The 18,674-nt window shown below is 39.1% G+C and overlaps 2 protein-coding genes across 4 annotated transcripts in view; one reads left to right on the top strand and one right to left on the bottom strand.

The window, feature by feature from the left end:
• The window catches only part of PUDP (pseudouridine 5'-phosphatase), a 67,984-nt gene extending 53,994 nt beyond the window's left edge, over window positions 1–13,990 (bottom strand). The window contains exons 1-2 of the mRNA XM_032226903.1: window positions 13,827–13,990; window positions 6,243–6,461 (exon numbers count right to left, since the gene is read on the bottom strand). Coding sequence (XP_032082794.1) covers window positions 6,243–6,461; window positions 13,827–13,905 — 298 coding nt within the window. The 5' untranslated portion in view covers window positions 13,906–13,990. The remainder of the gene's footprint in view (window positions 1–6,242; window positions 6,462–13,826) is intronic.
• STS (steroid sulfatase) overlaps window positions 12,620–18,674 on the top strand; it is a 145,405-nt gene continuing 139,350 nt past the window's right edge. For 2 of the 3 annotated variants that reach the window (XM_032226902.1, XM_032226900.1), the window contains exon 1: window positions 12,620–13,857. The gene's annotated coding sequence lies outside the window, so the exon portion shown is untranslated. Of the gene's footprint in view, window positions 13,858–14,137; window positions 14,292–18,674 lie in introns of those variants that run through there. The other variant, XM_032226901.1, reaches the window with a different exon arrangement.

The following is an 18,674-nucleotide window of genomic DNA, read 5'->3' as shown; positions in this document are numbered from 1 at the left end:
GTGCATCCCGGGATTCAAGCCACTTTGGGCCTGGATGCTGCCTTTGCCACCTCCACCGCCAGTCCTGTCCTGCAGGCTAAACTGAGCTCAGAGGCTTTTTGGCCCCCGGGAAAGGCTGGCAGGAGAGGCCGGAGGGGAGGACAGGCCCCGCCCACCCATTCCTTCCATCCTGAGGAATTCCACTCAGGACGGAAGCACAGTTCAATGTAGCTTAAGGCTCTGTTTAAAATCCCATTTAAAGGGCAACTTCTTAATCTGTGTTAAATAGATTGCTTGCACGAATTAACTGCTACGCGTTCCCACACCTGGTTGTAACTATTCTTAAGAAAGAAAGAAAGAAAGAAAGAAAGAAAGAAAGAAAGAAAGAAAGAAAAGGGAGGGAGGAATGGAAGGAAAGAAAGAAAAAGAAAGAAAGAAAAGAGAGGGAGGAATGGAAGGAAAGAAAGAAAAAGAAAGAAAGAAAAAGAGAGAGAGAGAGAGAGAGAAAACTGGGTGGGTGGGTGGGGGGAACAGAATGTAAAAAAAGTAAACTTAATAAAGTGAACCTCATATAAACCACAAACTGCTGCTGGAGGCAGGCAGGGAGGTAGTTTTATCCTGGAAAATCTCAGCCTGGCTGATCTCCCAAACCAAGATTGGCAGATTAATCACTATGCTTTAATTATGTTCAATTTGTAATAATGAAAATACATCCTGCATATCAGATATTTACATTACGAGTCATAACAGTAGCAAAATTACAGTTACAAAGTAGCAACAGAAATAATTTTATGGTTGGGGGTCATCACAACATGAGGAACTGTATTAAAGGGTCGCGGCATTGGTAAGATTGAGAACCACTGATCTTACCATTTTACTGAGATCTATAGTATTTGGATATGTCATTGCCTCCATCGTTGATAACCAGATTGGGATTTTCAGGTAGTGAAAATTTTTATTTTTCCCCCAGACCCTAAACAGGGCACCCCTTACTATATGTCTCTGGAAGTAGGAATGAGATTTATTCTTTCCCTCCCAGAGGAAGCCGTGCCAGCCTAGTTGTTTGTTTGTTTGTTTGTTTGTTTATTTATTTGTATGCCGCCCTTTTCCCTGGGGGGACTCAGGGCGGCTCACAATCAAAAGGAAGGGGGGAACAGACTTTTACATATAAGACAGTACATGATTAAAACGCAACATTCATACCATTTGGGCGGGTTACAATCTTTAGCCCCAGGCCTGACGGGATAGCCAGATTCTAAGGGCTGTGCAGAAGGTCTGGAGGGTGGTGAGGGTACGAAGCTCCATGGGGAGATCGTTCCATTGGGTCGGGGCTACCACCGAGAAGGCTCTCCTCTGCGTGGTGGCCAGTCGGCATTGGCCAGCAGATGGAACTCGGAGGAGGCCTAAACGATGAGATCTAATGGGTCGTGTGGAGGTGATCGGCAGTAGGCGGTCTCTCAAGTACCCAGATCCACTACCATGAAGGGCTTTATAGGTGGCAAGTAGCACCTTGAAGCGTATCCGGAGATCGACAGGTAGCCAGCGCAGCTCGCGGAGGATAGGTGTTACGTGGGTGAAGCGAGGTGCACCCATGATCGCTCGCGCGGCTGCATTCTGGACTAGCTGAAGTCGCCAAATACTCCTCAAGGGCAGCCCCATGTAGAGCACATTGCAGTACTCCAGCCTAGAGGTCACAAGGGCCCGAGTGACTGTTGTGAGAGCCTCCCGGTTCAGGTAGGGGCACAACTGGTGCACCAGGCGAACCTGGGCAAATGCCCCCCTGGTCACAGCTGACAAATGGTGTTCGAAAGTCAGCTGTGGGTCCAGGAGGACTCCCAAGTTGCGGACCCTGTCTGAGGGGTATAATGTTTGACCCCCCAGCCTGAGAGATGGAATATTTGCCAAATTGGCGGGAGGGAAACACAACAGCCACTCGGTCTTATCCGGGTTGAGCACAAGTTTGTTAGCCCTCATCCAGTCCCTAACAGCTTCAAGTCCCTGGTTCATCACGTCCACCGCTTCATTGAGTTGGCACGGGGCGGACAGATACAGCTGGGTATCGTCCGCATACTGGTGGTATTTTATCCCGTGCCGCCGAATGATCTCGCCCAGCGGTTTCATGTAGATGTTGAAAAGTAGGGGAGACAGGACCGAACCCTGTGGCACCCCATATGTTAGGGGCCTGCCCCCCAACTAACACCGACTGCAACCTGTCCGAGAGGTAAGAGGAGAACCACTGCAAAACAGTGCCTCCCACCCCCACCTCCCGCAGTCGTCGCAGAAGGATACCATGGTCGATGGTATCGAAAGCCGCTGAGAGGTCAAGGAGAACCAGAATGGAGGCGTGGCCTCAATCCCTGGCTCTCCAGAGGTCATCGGTCAATGCGACCAAAGCGGTTTCTGTGCTGTAGCCAGGTCTGAAGCCGGACTGGAATGGGTCAAGATAGCTGGCTTCCTCCAAGGCCCGCTGGAGCTGAAAGGCCACCACCTTCTCAACAAGTTGGAGATCATGGCCTTCTAGCATAAGGATTCTTTTCTTTTTTAGTTGAAACCAGTCCTTTAGCCATGTTAGGACTGTTGCCTGATAGTAAAGCTCCCAATCTGGGAGGCAAAAGTCCCCTTTGTTTCTACTATCTTGTAGAAGTTTGTATTTAATACGTGGTCTTTTCCCTGATCAGATAAATTTGGATAGTATTTTATTTAGTTGTTCGGAAAAAAAATTCTCTAATTTAATCAGTATTGTTTGAAAAAGATAAAGTAGTTTGGGTAGTACATTCATTTTAATTGTTAAGATTCTGCCAATTAGTGATATCTGTAGTTTAATCCAATTATCCAAATCTTTTTGTATCTGTCGTAGCAATTTGTTGTAGTTATCTTCTTTTATTGTAATACATTTTGCCGATAGACGTATTTCCAAATATTTAATTTTCTTGCCCTCGAAATTCCCAGTTTCTCCTCCAGTTCTTCATTTTGTTTTTGGGTTAAATTCTTAGTTAATATTTTAGTTTTCGCTTTATTTATTTTAAGCCCTGCCACTTTACCGAATTGGTTTATGTCTTATAATAGTTTTAGTCCAGTTTCTAGGGGTTCCTCTATGATAAATGCTAGATCATCTGCAAAGGCCTGCACTTTGTATTCCTGTGTTCTAATTTCCAATCCCTTTATGTCCTTGTTTTGTCTAATTTGTAACGTCAATGTCTCTATTGAGAGTATAAATAACAGGGGGGATAGAGGGCATCCCTGTCTTACCCCTTTGGTTATGCTGAAATCTTCTGTTGCTTCCCCATTTAGTATTATTTTTGCCCTCTGACTCAAATATATTGCTCTGATCATCCCGTTGAATTTCTCTCCGAAGTTCATTACTGCTAATTGATTTATAAGAAAATCCCAATTCAGGTTATCGAATGCTTTTTGTGCATCAATAAATATCAATGCTGCTTGTTTCCTGAGTGTATCTTGTAGTATTCTAATATGTCCATTATCGTTCATATATTGTTTTTTATGTGTCTGTTGGGTAAAAATCAATTTTGGTCTGGATATATGATTCTGTTTAATATATTCAATTCTTTCTGCCATTATTGTCATAAATATTTTATAAACAGCATTTAGCAGAGAGATTGGCCTATAATTTTGGATCTTTTGTTTTTCAGTGTTGTCTTTGGGAATTAGTGTTATTAGTGCCTCCATCCAGGATTTTGGTGTCTAAGCTCGTTCTAGTACTTCATTATACATTTCTAATAATATGTTCTCTAATGATTTTTGCAATTCTTCAAAATTCTGCTGGAATTTCGTCTGGGCCCGGGGTTTTGTTATTTTTTTGTTTTTGGATTGCCTTTTTTAATTCTAGCCTCGTTATTCTCTCATTTAATGTTTCTTTTATTGTTTTTGGTAGGGTTGGACGATTCCCCCTCTGAAGGTATCTTTTAACAGCCTCCTCTTCTAATTCATCTCGGCAATACAATGCTTGAAAGTATTTTACCGCTATACTTTTTTCCCCCTCGTTTTGGTGGTGTATCATCCCTTCTTCATTCTCTAGTTGCTGTATTAATTTCTTTTCTTTCTCTTTCTTTAGTTTATAGCCTAGCCATCTCCCCGGTTTATTGGCATTTTTGAAATAATTTTGCCTACTTATCTAATTTTCTGGGCCACTTCTTCTTGTGTAATTAAGTTTAATCTATGTTTAATTATTTCTTTTTCTTCTTGGTTTTGAGGTTCTTTCTGGATTTTATAATCTAATTTTCCCAGTTTCTCCTGGAGCTCTGTATATTGTTTCTTTTTATCTTTGTTTCTTCTTATTGTATATGCTATCGTAATGCCTCGCACATAGGCTTTGGTTGTATCCCATAGGTTTTGAATGGTTGTCTGTTCATTCCAGTTTTCCTTTAGGAAAAATGCTAATTCTTTTTCCACATACTGTACATAGTTCTTTTCTTTTACAACCCTCTGATTCATGGTCCATCTCTTTTTCCTTTTTGCCTCTCCTTTCCATTTGATTGTTAATGGGTTATAGTCCGCCCACATGTTTGGTGTTATTTCTACCTCCTCTACACCCTTCTCGATTTCTAGATCCATCCACACCATGTCAATCCTGGATCATGAATTATGGGGGTTTGAAAGGAATGTGTATTGACTTCTGTGGACTGATTTCTCTCCAGACATCTTTTAGATTTAATTCTTGGGCCATTTCAAAGAATGCATTTGGTAGAGTTCTCCTTTCATAATTTTTAATTATCTGTTTTATAGTCTTTCTTTGGGTCTACTACCGCATTGAAGTCCTGTAATACACATATGTTGTCCAGTTCCAGTTCTGCAATCTGCTTATGTAGTTTACTGTAGTATTCTTTCTGGTTCACGTTTGGTGCATATATGACTGCAATTAGTACTCTTTTTTGTTTTATTGACAATGTTCTTTCCTTTTCACCTGCGTATAACTGTTTAGGTTTTAGCCAGTCCTTTATATATACTGCAATTCCTCTTTTCTTTGTATCAGCCAGGGCCAGATATAATTTCCCTAACTTTGGAGATTCCAAAATACTACCATTTCCTTTTTTAATATGAACTTTCTGCGCACATGTGATGTCCATGTTTTGTTTTTGGAGCTTAGAAATTGTTTGTCTTCTTTTTATAGGTGAATTTAGTCCATTTATAGGAAAATGATCTTTTTGTTTCCAGTGTGCACATGCACGTTGGCCATTTGGTGATCTGGTTCCTGGCGCACATGCACACGCAAAAACCAGCAACAGGAAGAGCAACGGCTGTGTGTGCCAAAAGACACGAAGAAGGACTCCTGGACATTGCTTCTTAGTGGAGCAGAGCTGTGGTCAAGTCTTCCCTCCCTCCCCACGCGAGCAAGCTGCTTGTATGGCCCCAGCCCTCCAGCCCGTAGCTCATCTGTGGTCCAAAGTGCCTGGCCGGTTTGGGTGCCCCAGAAAAGCAGTGGCAGCGGCAGCCACAAGGGGAAGGGCAGGAGCGACCAGTCAGTCCCTGCAGCCACTCCCACACCACCTAGAAACGGCACTGTGATAACTGCGGGGGGCGAGGGGGCGGCAGTGGCAAGGACGGGCAAGGGCTTCCCTCCATCCCCACCTGAGAGGTCGCCCTTTCTCACCACCGCCACCCCTTTGCCCCTGGGAGCGGCGGCTGTTGCGCTGCCGCTTCCAGCCAGGATGCTGGAGGAGGAGCTGCTGGCAGGGAGGTGAGCTACCTCTATAAAGGCCTGGCTCGCTGGTGTGAGAGCAGCTGTGGTGGCTGCACGGTTGCTCCTGCCTTTCCCCTGTGGCTGCAGCTGCTGCTGCTGTTCTTCTGGGGCTGCGTGGGGACCAGACGACTCTTCTGGGGCACCTGAATCAGCCAGGCACTCCAGATCGCGGATCTACATCAGTGCCACAGGCTGGAGCCATGCAGGTAGCCCGCTCGGGTGGGGAGGGAGGAAAGCCCTTGCCTGTCTTGCCACTGCCACCCCCTCGCCCCTGGCAGCTGTCGCAATGCTGTTTCTGGCTGGGATGCTTGAGCAGCCAGAAGAAGCTGCCGTGGGGGTGGCGGGCCAGGTAGACACCGATTGCAGATGCTTCAGATGCATCTGACGGAACAGGCAGAGGGAATTTCTATTATCTAAAGATATTATTGGAATACATCTCAGTCTTTCTTAAGTTCCAAAGCAATGCTAAATTAACCCAGCACAAGAAAAAAAGTATGCAATCCATTAGGACTGAAAGTGTAAAGATGGAATCTGATAGGCACACACAATTGAAGAGATAAAATACCTGGCATCAATGTAGCTATAGGAAACAATTTTTCTTGCATGATTTTACTTTCATGTAACAGCTCTTCTTTGGTGATTGGAAGGTCCAATGCGTCGCGAATGATTTCTGCTCCTTCCAATGCTTTTTTACCCATTGCCAAGGATTTCACATCCCAGGTGTAGGTTTTCCCAAAGCGATTGCAGATATTTTGGAACACAATAGTATAAAGATGTTCAGTATCTGCGGAACAAAGAAAAGCAGAATTAAAATGATGTCTTCAACCACTAGGTAGCTACATCGTCAAACCAAAAGAGTTGAAATTGTATCTACCATATTTTTCGGAGTATAAGATACACCTTTTTTCCTCAAAAAAGAGGCTGAAAATCTGGGTGTGTCTTATACACCGAATACAGCATTTTTTGCCTTCTAAAGCCCTGCCCCCTCACCAAAATGGCCGTGCATACCCTTATGGAGGCTTTCAGAGAGCTCCTGGGGGGGGACTGGAGAGGGCAGAAATGAGCAAAAAATGGGCTGTTCCCCCCCCCCCAGCCCACAGCAGTACTCTCTAAGTCTCCATAAAGCTATGCATGCAATTTTTTTGACAAAAAACGGGCCATTTTTTGCTCGTTTTTGCCCCCCCCCCACAGGTGCAGTCTGCAACCCCACCCCCCAAGGCTATTCATGCCTTTTTTTGGAAAAAAAAACAGGCCAGTTTTTGTGAAGTTTTTGGGAGGTTTGCAGAGTGCAAAAACTTTTTTTTTCCCTTTTGGAAAGCTGTTTAACTGAGTGATGAGAATTACATTGATCAAGTGCTGTGCCAGAAGAAACACCTACCTATCTACTGTATTTCTCTCTATCTCTATTTTTCCATCCCTCTACCTACCTATCTACACACACTCTCTCTCTCCCTACCTACCTACTGTATTTCTCTCTCTCCCCCTTTATCTACCTACCTACCTAACTACTCTCTCTCCCTACCTACCGTATCTCTCTCTCTCTCTTCCTCTACCTACCTACCTACCTACCTACCTACCTACCTACACTCTTTCTCTTTCTCCCTACCTACCTACGGTATTTCTCTCTCTCTCTATTCCTCTCCCTACCTACCTACGGTATTTCTCTCTCTGTCTCTCTCTCTGTCTCTATCCCTTTATCTATCTACCTACTCTCTCTTTCCCTACCTATCTTACTATATTTCTCTCTATTTCCCTCTATCACTCTATCTACTTACCTATCTATACTCACTCTATCTCTCTTTCTTTCTCTCTCTCTCCATCCCTTTATCTCCATCCCTACCTAACTACTCTCTCTCCCTACCTACCTACTGTATTTCTCTCTTTCCCTTCCTGTCTAGCCCTACTTTTTTTAAAAAAAATTGCCTCTTCAAAATCTTGATGCATCTTATACTCCGAAAAATACAGTAAACAATATTCTATCTTCTTAAATAGTATAGGACAAAATCATCAATACTAAATGACCAATCGGAAAGAAGTGGACAATGGGTAGTCCTCATCTAATAACATTAAGACTTTAAACACCATAATTAAGCAACACAGTCACAAGTCAAATCCTGACTTTGCTAACTTGAAACATTCTAATATATTGTTTTGAGTCTAAAACTTAAAAGTACATTGTCCATCTAGTTATGTTTTCCATATGAATATCTTTTCTTTTCATATTCTAATCTATAAATCCTAATTTACCATGTAGAAATAAATATATCCTATTGTATTTATTAAAGGAGTCTGTGGCCTGATTCCTGTTTTATAGACTGTTCCTGCAGGACATGAGCCCTTGACTACTGCTCAAAAGAATAACAAGGACACTAATAATTAAATTCTTAAGAGCATAGTGGGGATAACTCAACATTTGTTTCTAGTGGAATATTTTCCAAGAAAATACAGGTAGTTTGCACATATTAAATAAGAAATAAGTAACAAGTTAAAGTAATATTTATCATAATAAAATTGCTTTCAGAACAGGGTTTTCAGAGAAGATGGCATTTAAGGTTAGGGAGAAAGTATCATTACCAAAGAAAGATCTAAAGGGAAGACAAAACCGAAAGTCTATAAACTGAGCAGTGACCAAATATTTTTGTCTTTTTCAATAAGAGAAAAACATGTAACTTCTTTTCATAGCTCTAATTAGATTGGCTCCATCATCTAAGTAACATTCTTAGATTAGCGATCCGGATGTCTACCTTATAAGACCATTTTTAAAAGTATGGTGTTATTGGTTGTAATCCAATGTAATATTTTAAGACCTTTAATATTTAAAAAAAATAATTTGTTTTTTCAACTTTTGAATAAAACATAATAAGTATCATTACCAAAGAAAGATCTAAAGGGAAGACAAAACCGAAAGTCTATAAACTGAGCAGTGACCAAATATTTTTGTCTTTTTCAATAAGAGAAAAACATGTAACTTCTTTTCATAGCTCTAATTAGATTGGCTCCATCATCTAAGTAACATTCTTAGATTAGCGATCCGGATGTCTACCTTATAAGACCATTTTTAAAAGTATGGTGTTATTGGTTGTAATCCAATGTAATATTTTAAGACCTTTAATATTTAAAAAAAATAATTTGTTTTTTCAACTTTTGAATAAAACATTAGAAGTTGTTCAAAAGATATATATTACATTGCTACTAGCATCACTAGATTTGCATCTAACTATATTAATACTATAATACTAAAATTATAATGAAGGAATTCAAGAGCAAATTAAGTTTTCCTTAAACAGTAGGCCTAAAGATCAACCCTTTTCTTGAATTTGTTATTTTAAAATATTGTCTTGACTTATGTCTGTAATGAAGGTTACCCGTCATGCTCATAACTTGTGATAGTCGTATGATTTTATCACTTTTTGTGTGGCAGTCATCAAGAGAATGGTGTTGTTAAGCGAATCAATGTTCACCATGCGTGCCATTTTGCTAAAAACTGGAAATAAATGACAGTTTTCAGCAAAGGCATCGTAAAATGTGGCGGCTGCAGGATGCTGCAAATGGTTTGTAAATGTGGCTATGTTGCTGAGTGCCCATAGTTAGATCACGTGACTGCAGCCATTACAACTTTGAATCAAAGATGTAAGTAGTCCCAAAGTAGATCTACTGTTTTAATCCAATTGCCTGCACAATCAGGAGACCCTATACCAGTGATGGCAAATCTTTTTGGCACTGAGTGCTGAAAAGGTCACGTGGAAACATCGTGCGCGCTCGTCGGGCCTGCGCTCCAGAAAAGCCGAATTTCTGGGTTCTAGCAGGTATGCATACCCAATAATCAGCTGGCTAGTGAACATGCACAGGACGGTTTTTGGAACTGCTGCACACCCGAAGGGATCGCATTCCAGAAAAGCCAAACTTCTGGGTTCTGGCACGCATGCACACTTAACAATCAGCTGGCCAGTGCACATGTGTACACCAGTTTTTGCCACTGCTGTGCACACAAAGGACAGCTGATCATCACCCGTACATGTGCACCAGAAACCTAGAAGACAAACAGGCAAGGCTGCATGTGCCAGGCGACATGGCTTTGTATGCCACTTTGGCCACACATGCCATGGGTTCGCCATCATGGCCCTATACCATTTCAGACAAATGGCTGTCCAATCTCTAATCCCATAAGAGCCTAAATAGACAGAAATATGCATGAGCGATTTTCTACAACAAATTTCATACCAAACATTCTTTTGCACAGCAAAGAATACTCAAGCAAATACATCATATATAGAATTTATTGTATAAAAGTCAAATACAATGCCTACATACATAAAAGAGCAGAAATGCTAGAGTATTCTGGTGCTTATATAACACAAAATAATGTAAATATTGTGAAATGGACCTAGGAAAATCATTTAAAAGTAAAGGCTACATTTAGCTATGAGAATTTATGCATTTAACCTAAACTCCCTACTTTGATGTCTCCCAAAAACCTTGTATAACAATTCTGATCATCTCTAGCCAGCACAGTTATGAGTAAACGGAATCATAGTCCAATATATTTTGAATGAAGTATTTACCAAATTCCTTAGCTTTCTACAGAATATCTATGACTATGTATTATAGTTTTTCATTATTATATCTGTAACCCAGCATTACTGTTACAGTTTACAGCAGCTTACATTATCTTCCAACCCTCAAGTTTCTACAACCCCCCTATGAATTGGTTGGACTGGAGAGAGTAACTGGCCCAAAATCACCCAGCCAGCTTTCATCCTTAATGGAAGACTAGAACTCACAAGCGTCCTGGTTTCTAGATCAGTACAGTATTTCAATCATTATAGCAAACGTGCTCCAAATTTTACTCCATTTTTTCACATTACTTGAAAATTGTTTTATGACTTAAAAATGCATTATAGTTTCAATTCCTTTACCTGTATTACTATACAACAATATATTCTGTAAATTATATTAAAAGTAATCTCCACTCTGTAAAGGATGACTACAGAGCAGTTTCCCCAATGAATAGCCTACCATTGCACATCCAGCTAGAAAAAGCCCTACTTTAATTTAAAAATCTAACCTATAAAAGCAGATTCTGCTCTCAGTACACTTGATAAACATCTCACATATTGCCCTCACATGTACTTATTGTGTAACTCACAGCATGCTAAAAAGTACAAAAAAATAATAAGGATTTCAAGAAGTTATGAGTCAGCAGATTTGTATTTTTAATCTATTACTTCCTTAGGCATAAACAAGAGACTTCATACAATATCATCTAATATTAACACTGGTTTTCTTGTCCACTTGCCAGGTTTAGTGTTACTACGTATAGCTGTAAACACATATCAGGTATCAGTTTTGAGAATAGCAAAAGTACAATCACAATGAGTTAGACACTCGTTCTTAAATAGCCAAATCGATGTGATTGGAATTTTGTTTTTCTAAAACTCTGTGGCACAAGAATCTAATGTGATTAAAGAAAGTTGCTAAAATGTGGAAACTGTATTACAAAATAATTACAATGTACTTCATTAATAAAAACTTTTGATTATAAGGTTTTCAGTTCCAACAGCAGCTTTGAATGATACCAAAACTACAGTTTAACACATATGAGAAATCTAAAAGACCATCTAAGGCAGTTTGGTTTAGTGGTTAAGGCACCATGCTTGAAGCTGGGAAATACATTTAAGAAATCAATAAATAATGTCTTGTACATCATTTAAGAATTTGACTGTTTTAAAGCTGAAGAAATTGTAATGATGTGTAATTAAAAAGCTATATCATAGCTTTTCCTGTAAACATTGTAAATATACATGTGACAAATTAGCAAAAATATTACTGAATGTAGAAACATTTTGGAAAGGAGAGAATATTATCACTTGTTTATTTACTAAATTTATTTGCAACATTATCTACTGACTCTCACCAGCTTACAAGCTATATAGCACCATAACAGTTAAAATACATAGTTGGAATAAAATATAAACAACAATAACAATAAAGATAAATCATTGCAGAACTATAGTAGTTTTTACAAATTTATCATTTTCTAAATAGATTATATAATTACTATGAAGCAGCCTACCAATTACATGAAGTCTACCTGTTTGCTGCTCACAATGCATTTTCATAAATATAGGTAAGCAAGAAATCATGGCAAACAGCAAAAGGTATGGTATACAGCAAAAGGGGAAGGTAATTAGTAAATTTAATAAATTGTTCAGATCTTATGTCATCAAAAAGAGTGTAAAAGAAAATTACTGTGGCAATGTATTTAATATGGGCTCCATAAAGGGCATATTCTACACACTAATTTGAACACAATTTCAGATATTGAAGTACATACCAAAATTTAAGACAGACTAATTTTAGATGCAATGTTTTAAATGTACACAAGTAGCATCAGACACTGGTAACAGTATTTTAAGGCATGTCTGAAAACTGTAAATGTTTGTAAGTTATTTTTACAGTAACTGCAACAGTGTAAAAATATTACTGTATAACTAATATCCATATCTAATCACAAGAAGCTGGTCTGTAATAAAGTATTTGATTTGAAGAATGAAGGCCCAATAATGTAGATCAGTGCCTTATTTAACTAAGATCTTAAACTCTATTTACTGCACTTAACAGTTCCAATAAATACAGGTTCATTTAGTGACCATTTGAAATTACAATGGCACTGAAAAAAGTGACCTATAACCACTTTTCACACACAACCATTGCAGTAACCCCCTAGTTAAATGATCAAAATCCAGATACTTGGCAACTAGCTCATATTTATGACAGCTGCAGTGTTCCAGAGTCATGTGATCGCTTTTTGCAATTGTCTGACAAGCAAAGTCAATGGGGAAGACAGATTCATCTAACAACTGTGTTACTAACTTAACAACTGCAGTGATTCACTTAACAACTGTGGCAAGAAAGGTTGTAATATGAGGTAAAATTCACTTAACAAATGCCTCACTTAGCAATGTAAAATTTGGGCTCAATTGTGATCTAAGTCGACCTGTAAATAGACAGATGACAGAAAAAAGACAGAATTATAGATAAAAAGATCTTTATATTAATATGATCAAATCAGAGCCCTCTGACTATACTAAATGTCATTCAAATTTGTACTTTAGTATGTATCATTTTAATATTTGTCACCAATATACACTTATACTTCCAATGTGATACCCAATTTCAGTTTAGTGCTGCACAATATTTTTAGTTTAGCACTTTATTTTCTCAAGTTGCAACATTTTATCTATTCTCATTACCACTGGGAAGTTTATTTTTTTCAAAAACTTCATATGAAAGGTCATTCACTAAAGTGCAACTTTAATGTAATGAAGAGCAGGAGCCCGAGTTATTTCTCCAGTTCTTTCTATGCAGACTTCAAAGTAGGATTATTTTTATCCCGGGCTGAAATAATGTCTCATTTATAAAGTTTCTAAATAATATTAAGAGGCATCTTGTCACTCCTGGTATTTATTTATGACAGGACCAAGGCTCTTGTCCTTTGCCCTTTACTTAAGAATAATTATTTTCTGATAATTCTGAAAACACCGAATTAAAGGAATCAAAATTGTAATTAAAATTCAGTACAATCCTGGACAAAGTTAACTGGAGTTACAGTCCTTTTTATTAAACAATAAGGCAGTTAAAATTACTGTATTCATCTTATCTCTAAGGTTTGCATTCGTCTTAAAAAACTTCAACTCTTGTTCCTTGTTTTTCCCCCCCTATACAGTATCCTATGCACGTGAAGACCATCTGAAGCGTCCACGTGATGGTAGAAAGGAGGACTGTTATGTCATGCCACGTTGAGCAACCAGCAAATTTCCAATTTGGAGCGAGGACTCCACAAACAAAGCAATCATAGCCTGCCTGCTGGCTTTGTACTTTCCTTCTACAGCAGAAGGATATTCGTGCTTGCGTGTGCGCGTTTGCAGTTGGCAGTTTTCAGAATCTCAGTTACTAGCAAGGGGGCGGAAGAAACCACAGGTTAAACCGCAGCCTTTAGCACTCCGTGCCCCGGCACACAACTGCGAGGCAATAGCGACACTCGGCTCCCGTCCTGCAAAAAGAGGGCAGACCTAATCCGCGGCCTTCTCTCGCCATCAACCGGACTGCCCAGCTGGCGAATGCAAAACAGCGGGCGTAAATTACGCACCCAGAAGCAGACCGTCCATGTCAAAGATCAGGTGAGTAACAGGCTGCGCCGACGGCGGGTGACACAAGGACGTAGCCATTGCGTTGCAAGCGCGATCTCCGCCAAGAGCAGAGCTTAGGCAGGACGCCCTTTCTGCCCATGCGCGCTACGGCGAAAAGAGGGACGTGGCTTCGGGGACGAGTCATGTGGACTTTCTCCGGACTGGCAGATTAACATTGTTTGGGGGGAGGGGGGGACGCAGCGAAGGGCACAAGATGGGTAGCGAGGGCGCGGAAAAAGTAGTAGTTTCCGCCGCACATGCGCTTTTGTTCCCTTTCAGCTGTTGAGGGTGGATGCTGAGACATATTTCTTCGCTTTCATGCGTGGGTTTTCTTACTCTTCTGGTAAAAAGCAGAGTCCCGGAGAGTCCTGTGAGGAAGGCAGCGGTGTGTTATTCAGCAGATAAAAAGCATGAATGATCTGCAGGTATTGCACTATATCTTAAAAAAAAAGCCGCAGGAATTGAATAAAGCTGCCTCGTTGGCTCTCTCTTTTCCAAAAGACTTCTAAGAAAACATTTTCGTTGGAAATCCAATCAGGCGTTTCACTCCCAAAAGCAGGAATGTAACCTACACCCACTGAGGATAGAAAAAGACATTCAGCTAGGATTTAGCCCGAGATGGGAAACAAAAGAAATAGCATTAAAACTCCGTGTTGTTCTCCTATATAAGCATCGGAATCCCGGAGAACTCATCGCTTTGATCCTAAGGGCTTTATGGTATTAACTTACAAGCAATGGCAGTTTAAATTTGAAAAGTTCATTCTAAAAGGGAGGAATTTAAAAAATACTGGGGCATCGGGAGAAACTATCTTCCTTTTTGCAGGGAAGAAAGCTGGATATCGCTAGTAAGACTGCACTTTTTATTTCAAAGACCATTTCAAAGATGGAATATTTAGATTGGGGTTAACTGTGTGGGTGAATATGCCCTATTGCAGTGGTGGCGAGCCTATGGCACATGTGCCAGAGGTGGCACTAAGAGCCTCTCTGTGGGCATTTGCCCCGTCTCCCCAGCCCATTTTCATCACATTTCTCCTTTGTGTTGCATTTCCTGCTGTTGTTTGCAGGGAAACAAACGTTTGTGGGACTAAAAAAAGCAAAACAGCATTCTGCCTGGCCTGTTGACTGCTCTTGCAGCGCCTTGCGCAGCACAGTGAAATGTAGCGCACTTCACAATGGGGGAGATGGGTTTCCCTCCTCATGGATCCCATTACAACACCGAGCCACAAAGCCACCCTGTGTCATCTCGGCTCGTTCTCACTTGCCGGATGTCAGTTGGTTTTCCTGCAGAACTGCTGGTGTTGGGATGCTCCGCCTCCCCACTGGTTTTCGGTGCACTGCTCCTTGGCTCCTTGTCCCCGAACATCAGATTTCCCACCACCCTGGGAGAGAGGGGTGAGAAAGGGAGGGAGGGAAAAAGATAGAGGGAAGAGAGAGAGAGAAACAGGCAGAAAGAGAGGGAGAGAAAGGAGAGAAGAGAGGGAGGGAAAGTTTTTCTTTTTTATTGTTGCTAAACGTAACATTTCAAAAGCAGGAAAAAAACAAAGGGACATAAAAGTACATTTATTATTTTTTTTAGAACAATTAGCTGAACCCTGCCTTGTTTATAATTATTTTAGGTAGTAAAACCTCATTATTCAGGTTAAATTGCCGTGTTGGCACTTTGAGAGAAATAAGTGGGTTTTGAGTTGCAGTTTGGGCACTCAGTCTCTAAAAGGTTCACCATCACTGCCCTATTGTTTTGTTTGTACCCGTATGTACTTGTATATTTATATTAGAGTTATATTTGGATATGATCAAATGATTAAATCAATAAAGTTTTTTCTATCCTATAATATATAGTGCACCCATAAAGCTCTGGCCATCTTGGTTCTATTACATCTCTTTGAAGTATTGGGTACCATCTATCCAAGTATCTGTTTTGGGGGTGTCCTTGGGAGACAGAACGAAGATTCTCAGACTAGGCAAATGGTCAGATGAGAAACTGAGCCCACAAAAAAAATGGGGGTATGGAAAACATTTCAAAAGTGACAGTTCTTAGTTCCTTGGACTGGAAATAAATATATAAATTATTTGTGGTAGAATGGATTTGAAATCAGCTTTTGATTTTATTGTCCCAAAATAAGATAAAATATAATATGAAATACTATTCCATCAGTTAAGTTTCTACTAGATCTAATGAAACTTTATGAGAACAACATGCAGATTTATTACGGTTGTCAAGGGCATGTATGTGTTTGTATAATTTCAAAGGAAGCAAGATTTTTCTTTATTTTTCCTTCAATCAAAGCCATTTCCCTTAGGGCAAGAAAGATGTAAATTTAGGAAATTATCAGAACTAATTAACCTTTCTTAAAACTACTATAGTGGCATAACATTATTACTTATTTTGTTAATTAACTATTTTATGAATGCATGCATGTAAAAAGGCCTGCCTATGGCGTATATGAATTTGCATCCCACCTACCAACAAAATTCTAGGCAATTAACATTTCAGAACAAAAAAGAAAATGTGAAAATACCAAATACCATGTAACAATGTTAATAATAGTAATGGTAAAGGTAATATTCATGTTTTTTTCTTCATCTCTGAAAATTTAAGTTAAAGATTAGAGTGTTAATAATCCCTGACAATATTGTATAAATTTCATAGTACTCAAATAACATAGTGTACTATTTGTTTAATACATAAATATGTACAACATAGTAAGATATAGAAAGAAAGAGGAGGGAGATAGAGAGAAAGAACGGGAGGGAGGACTATCTTAAACACCTATTGGAAAAAATACACTCCTTTCTGAAATGTCATCAGGAAATGGAACATCCTAATCTTAGATAGAATGGAAGTTGTTCCAGAATGTTGGAACTCTTACCACCATCTTGCTGAGTTACTGAGTATAAACATCCCCTGTATTTTTTAAGAATAGTCTCTGCTTGTCCTTCCTCCCCCCTCCCCCTCTCTCCCTCCCTCCCTCCCCCCTCTCCTTTTTTATATCTTTCTGTGTTGTACATATTTATGTATAAAACAAGTAAATCTTCAGAGATGAAGAAAAAATCATGAGCATTACCTTTCATATCTAAAATATAAATATTGATAAGTATAGAATTCTTTAAATTTTGCATAAATAAATGCAACTTACATCATATTTGTTATGCAATAAAGATTTCTGTTTAACTCAATGCTTAAGTGTCCACTGTATTGTTACTAGTTATTCTTGTTTCTGCATATTAAAGACCAAACAAAATATAGAACAAGAAAATCAGAAAAAGTTTTAGAAATTTTTTATATGCCCTCTCAGTCATAATAAAGGAGATGGCCGGGATATGCCTGTGGCAGTAGAGTTTTACATATAATAGCGAGCACTTTATTTGCATTTGCGAACCAACTGGCAGCCACTGCATCTCCTACATATCAATATTGTGCTGGTTTGTCAGCAATTGCACAACTATATTTGCCATTTCAAGCCAGTCCTATGTACAATAGATCAACTATGGAATGTTTAAAATTATGAGTATCTGTGGCCAAATCACTCCATAAGGACTGTCATTACATTTTATGCTCCGCTCAGGATGATCTTTTGTAGATAAATAAAGCAACTGCTGATAATCTGTGAGATACATAATGCATCTTAGGGGAAACTATTTTTTCTGTTTCCTTCTAGTTGTAGCAACCAACTAACCAACTCATGGTGACCACAAGAAAAGAATTATAGAAATGTGCTCCATCATGAGGTGACTTTCCAACTCAGAAGTTAAGACCAGCTCCAAGTGCAGCCTCTTATTTTACCACCATTATTTTGGTTTTATTATATGGTTTTATTATTAAGGTTTTAGTTTTCTACTTGCTTATCAAGAATAACCCGAAGTGAATATTAATGTACAGAGCTGCACTATTTAAGTATATGTTTTATTTCAATTTACGTTCAAATGTAAATCTTTTCACTTAACTGCCAAACATTTTAATATAAGATATTGCTTAAAAGTAGGTAGATTGATTTTATTATTATATTTATATGCCGCCCTTTTCCCCCGGAGGGGACTCAGATTGCTAGCTTTGGCTAAAATACCCTCATAATACTTTCTGATTCCAGCCATCATCCTTATAGCGTTTGAGAAATGATTTTTCTGAATTGACTTGTGATACCATTACCCTTTGAATTCTCTGCCCTCTGTAAAAAAAAAACGTAGCTCTGCATTCAAAAGATCCATTGGTTAGAAAGTATTACTTTTATACTCCTTACCTTATGACAACATGCATAATAAAGCAGTATTTGTCAGGCCTATCCCAAATTTTTAAATATGCTAATAGTGCAATACTATTTAGCTTCATATTTAAGTACATTATTGTAAACAAAAATCATACTAAGTGGACAAGATTTGAATCTATAAGAGTACTGGAAATATGATATAATGCTGGAAAAGGCATTAAAGGGAACTGAGTATGATAGCTGTTGAAATCTAGAGGAAAAACCAGTGGGATTACTAAGAGTAGTATTTTCCTGCTGTGAAGTTCTTATTTCTTCTTCAACGTTTAAGCCATTGAAAACTCAAAAAGAATATCTTCAAGAAATGTGTAATTTTTATTTGGAGATTGCTTTTCTGTGAAGTGGCTAACATTCCTCTGCAGCAAACTTGAAATTCTAAAATAAGCTCCTTAAATAAATATATTACATAATATTGTTAGATTTGTAATTTGACCTAACTAATGTTCAAAACAGGAAGTAAGCATTCATATCTTACTGGGTGGCTTGTTTGACTTGGATTTTTTAAAAAAACAATCTTCCTTGAACAGAGCTGCTGAAAGAAACTAA

This window comes from Thamnophis elegans, chromosome 11, assembly GCF_009769535.1.
Source record: "Thamnophis elegans isolate rThaEle1 chromosome 11, rThaEle1.pri, whole genome shotgun sequence".
Taxonomy (NCBI): Eukaryota; Metazoa; Chordata; class Lepidosauria; order Squamata; family Colubridae; genus Thamnophis; species Thamnophis elegans.
This window is presented reverse-complemented; position numbering and strand designations above follow the sequence as displayed.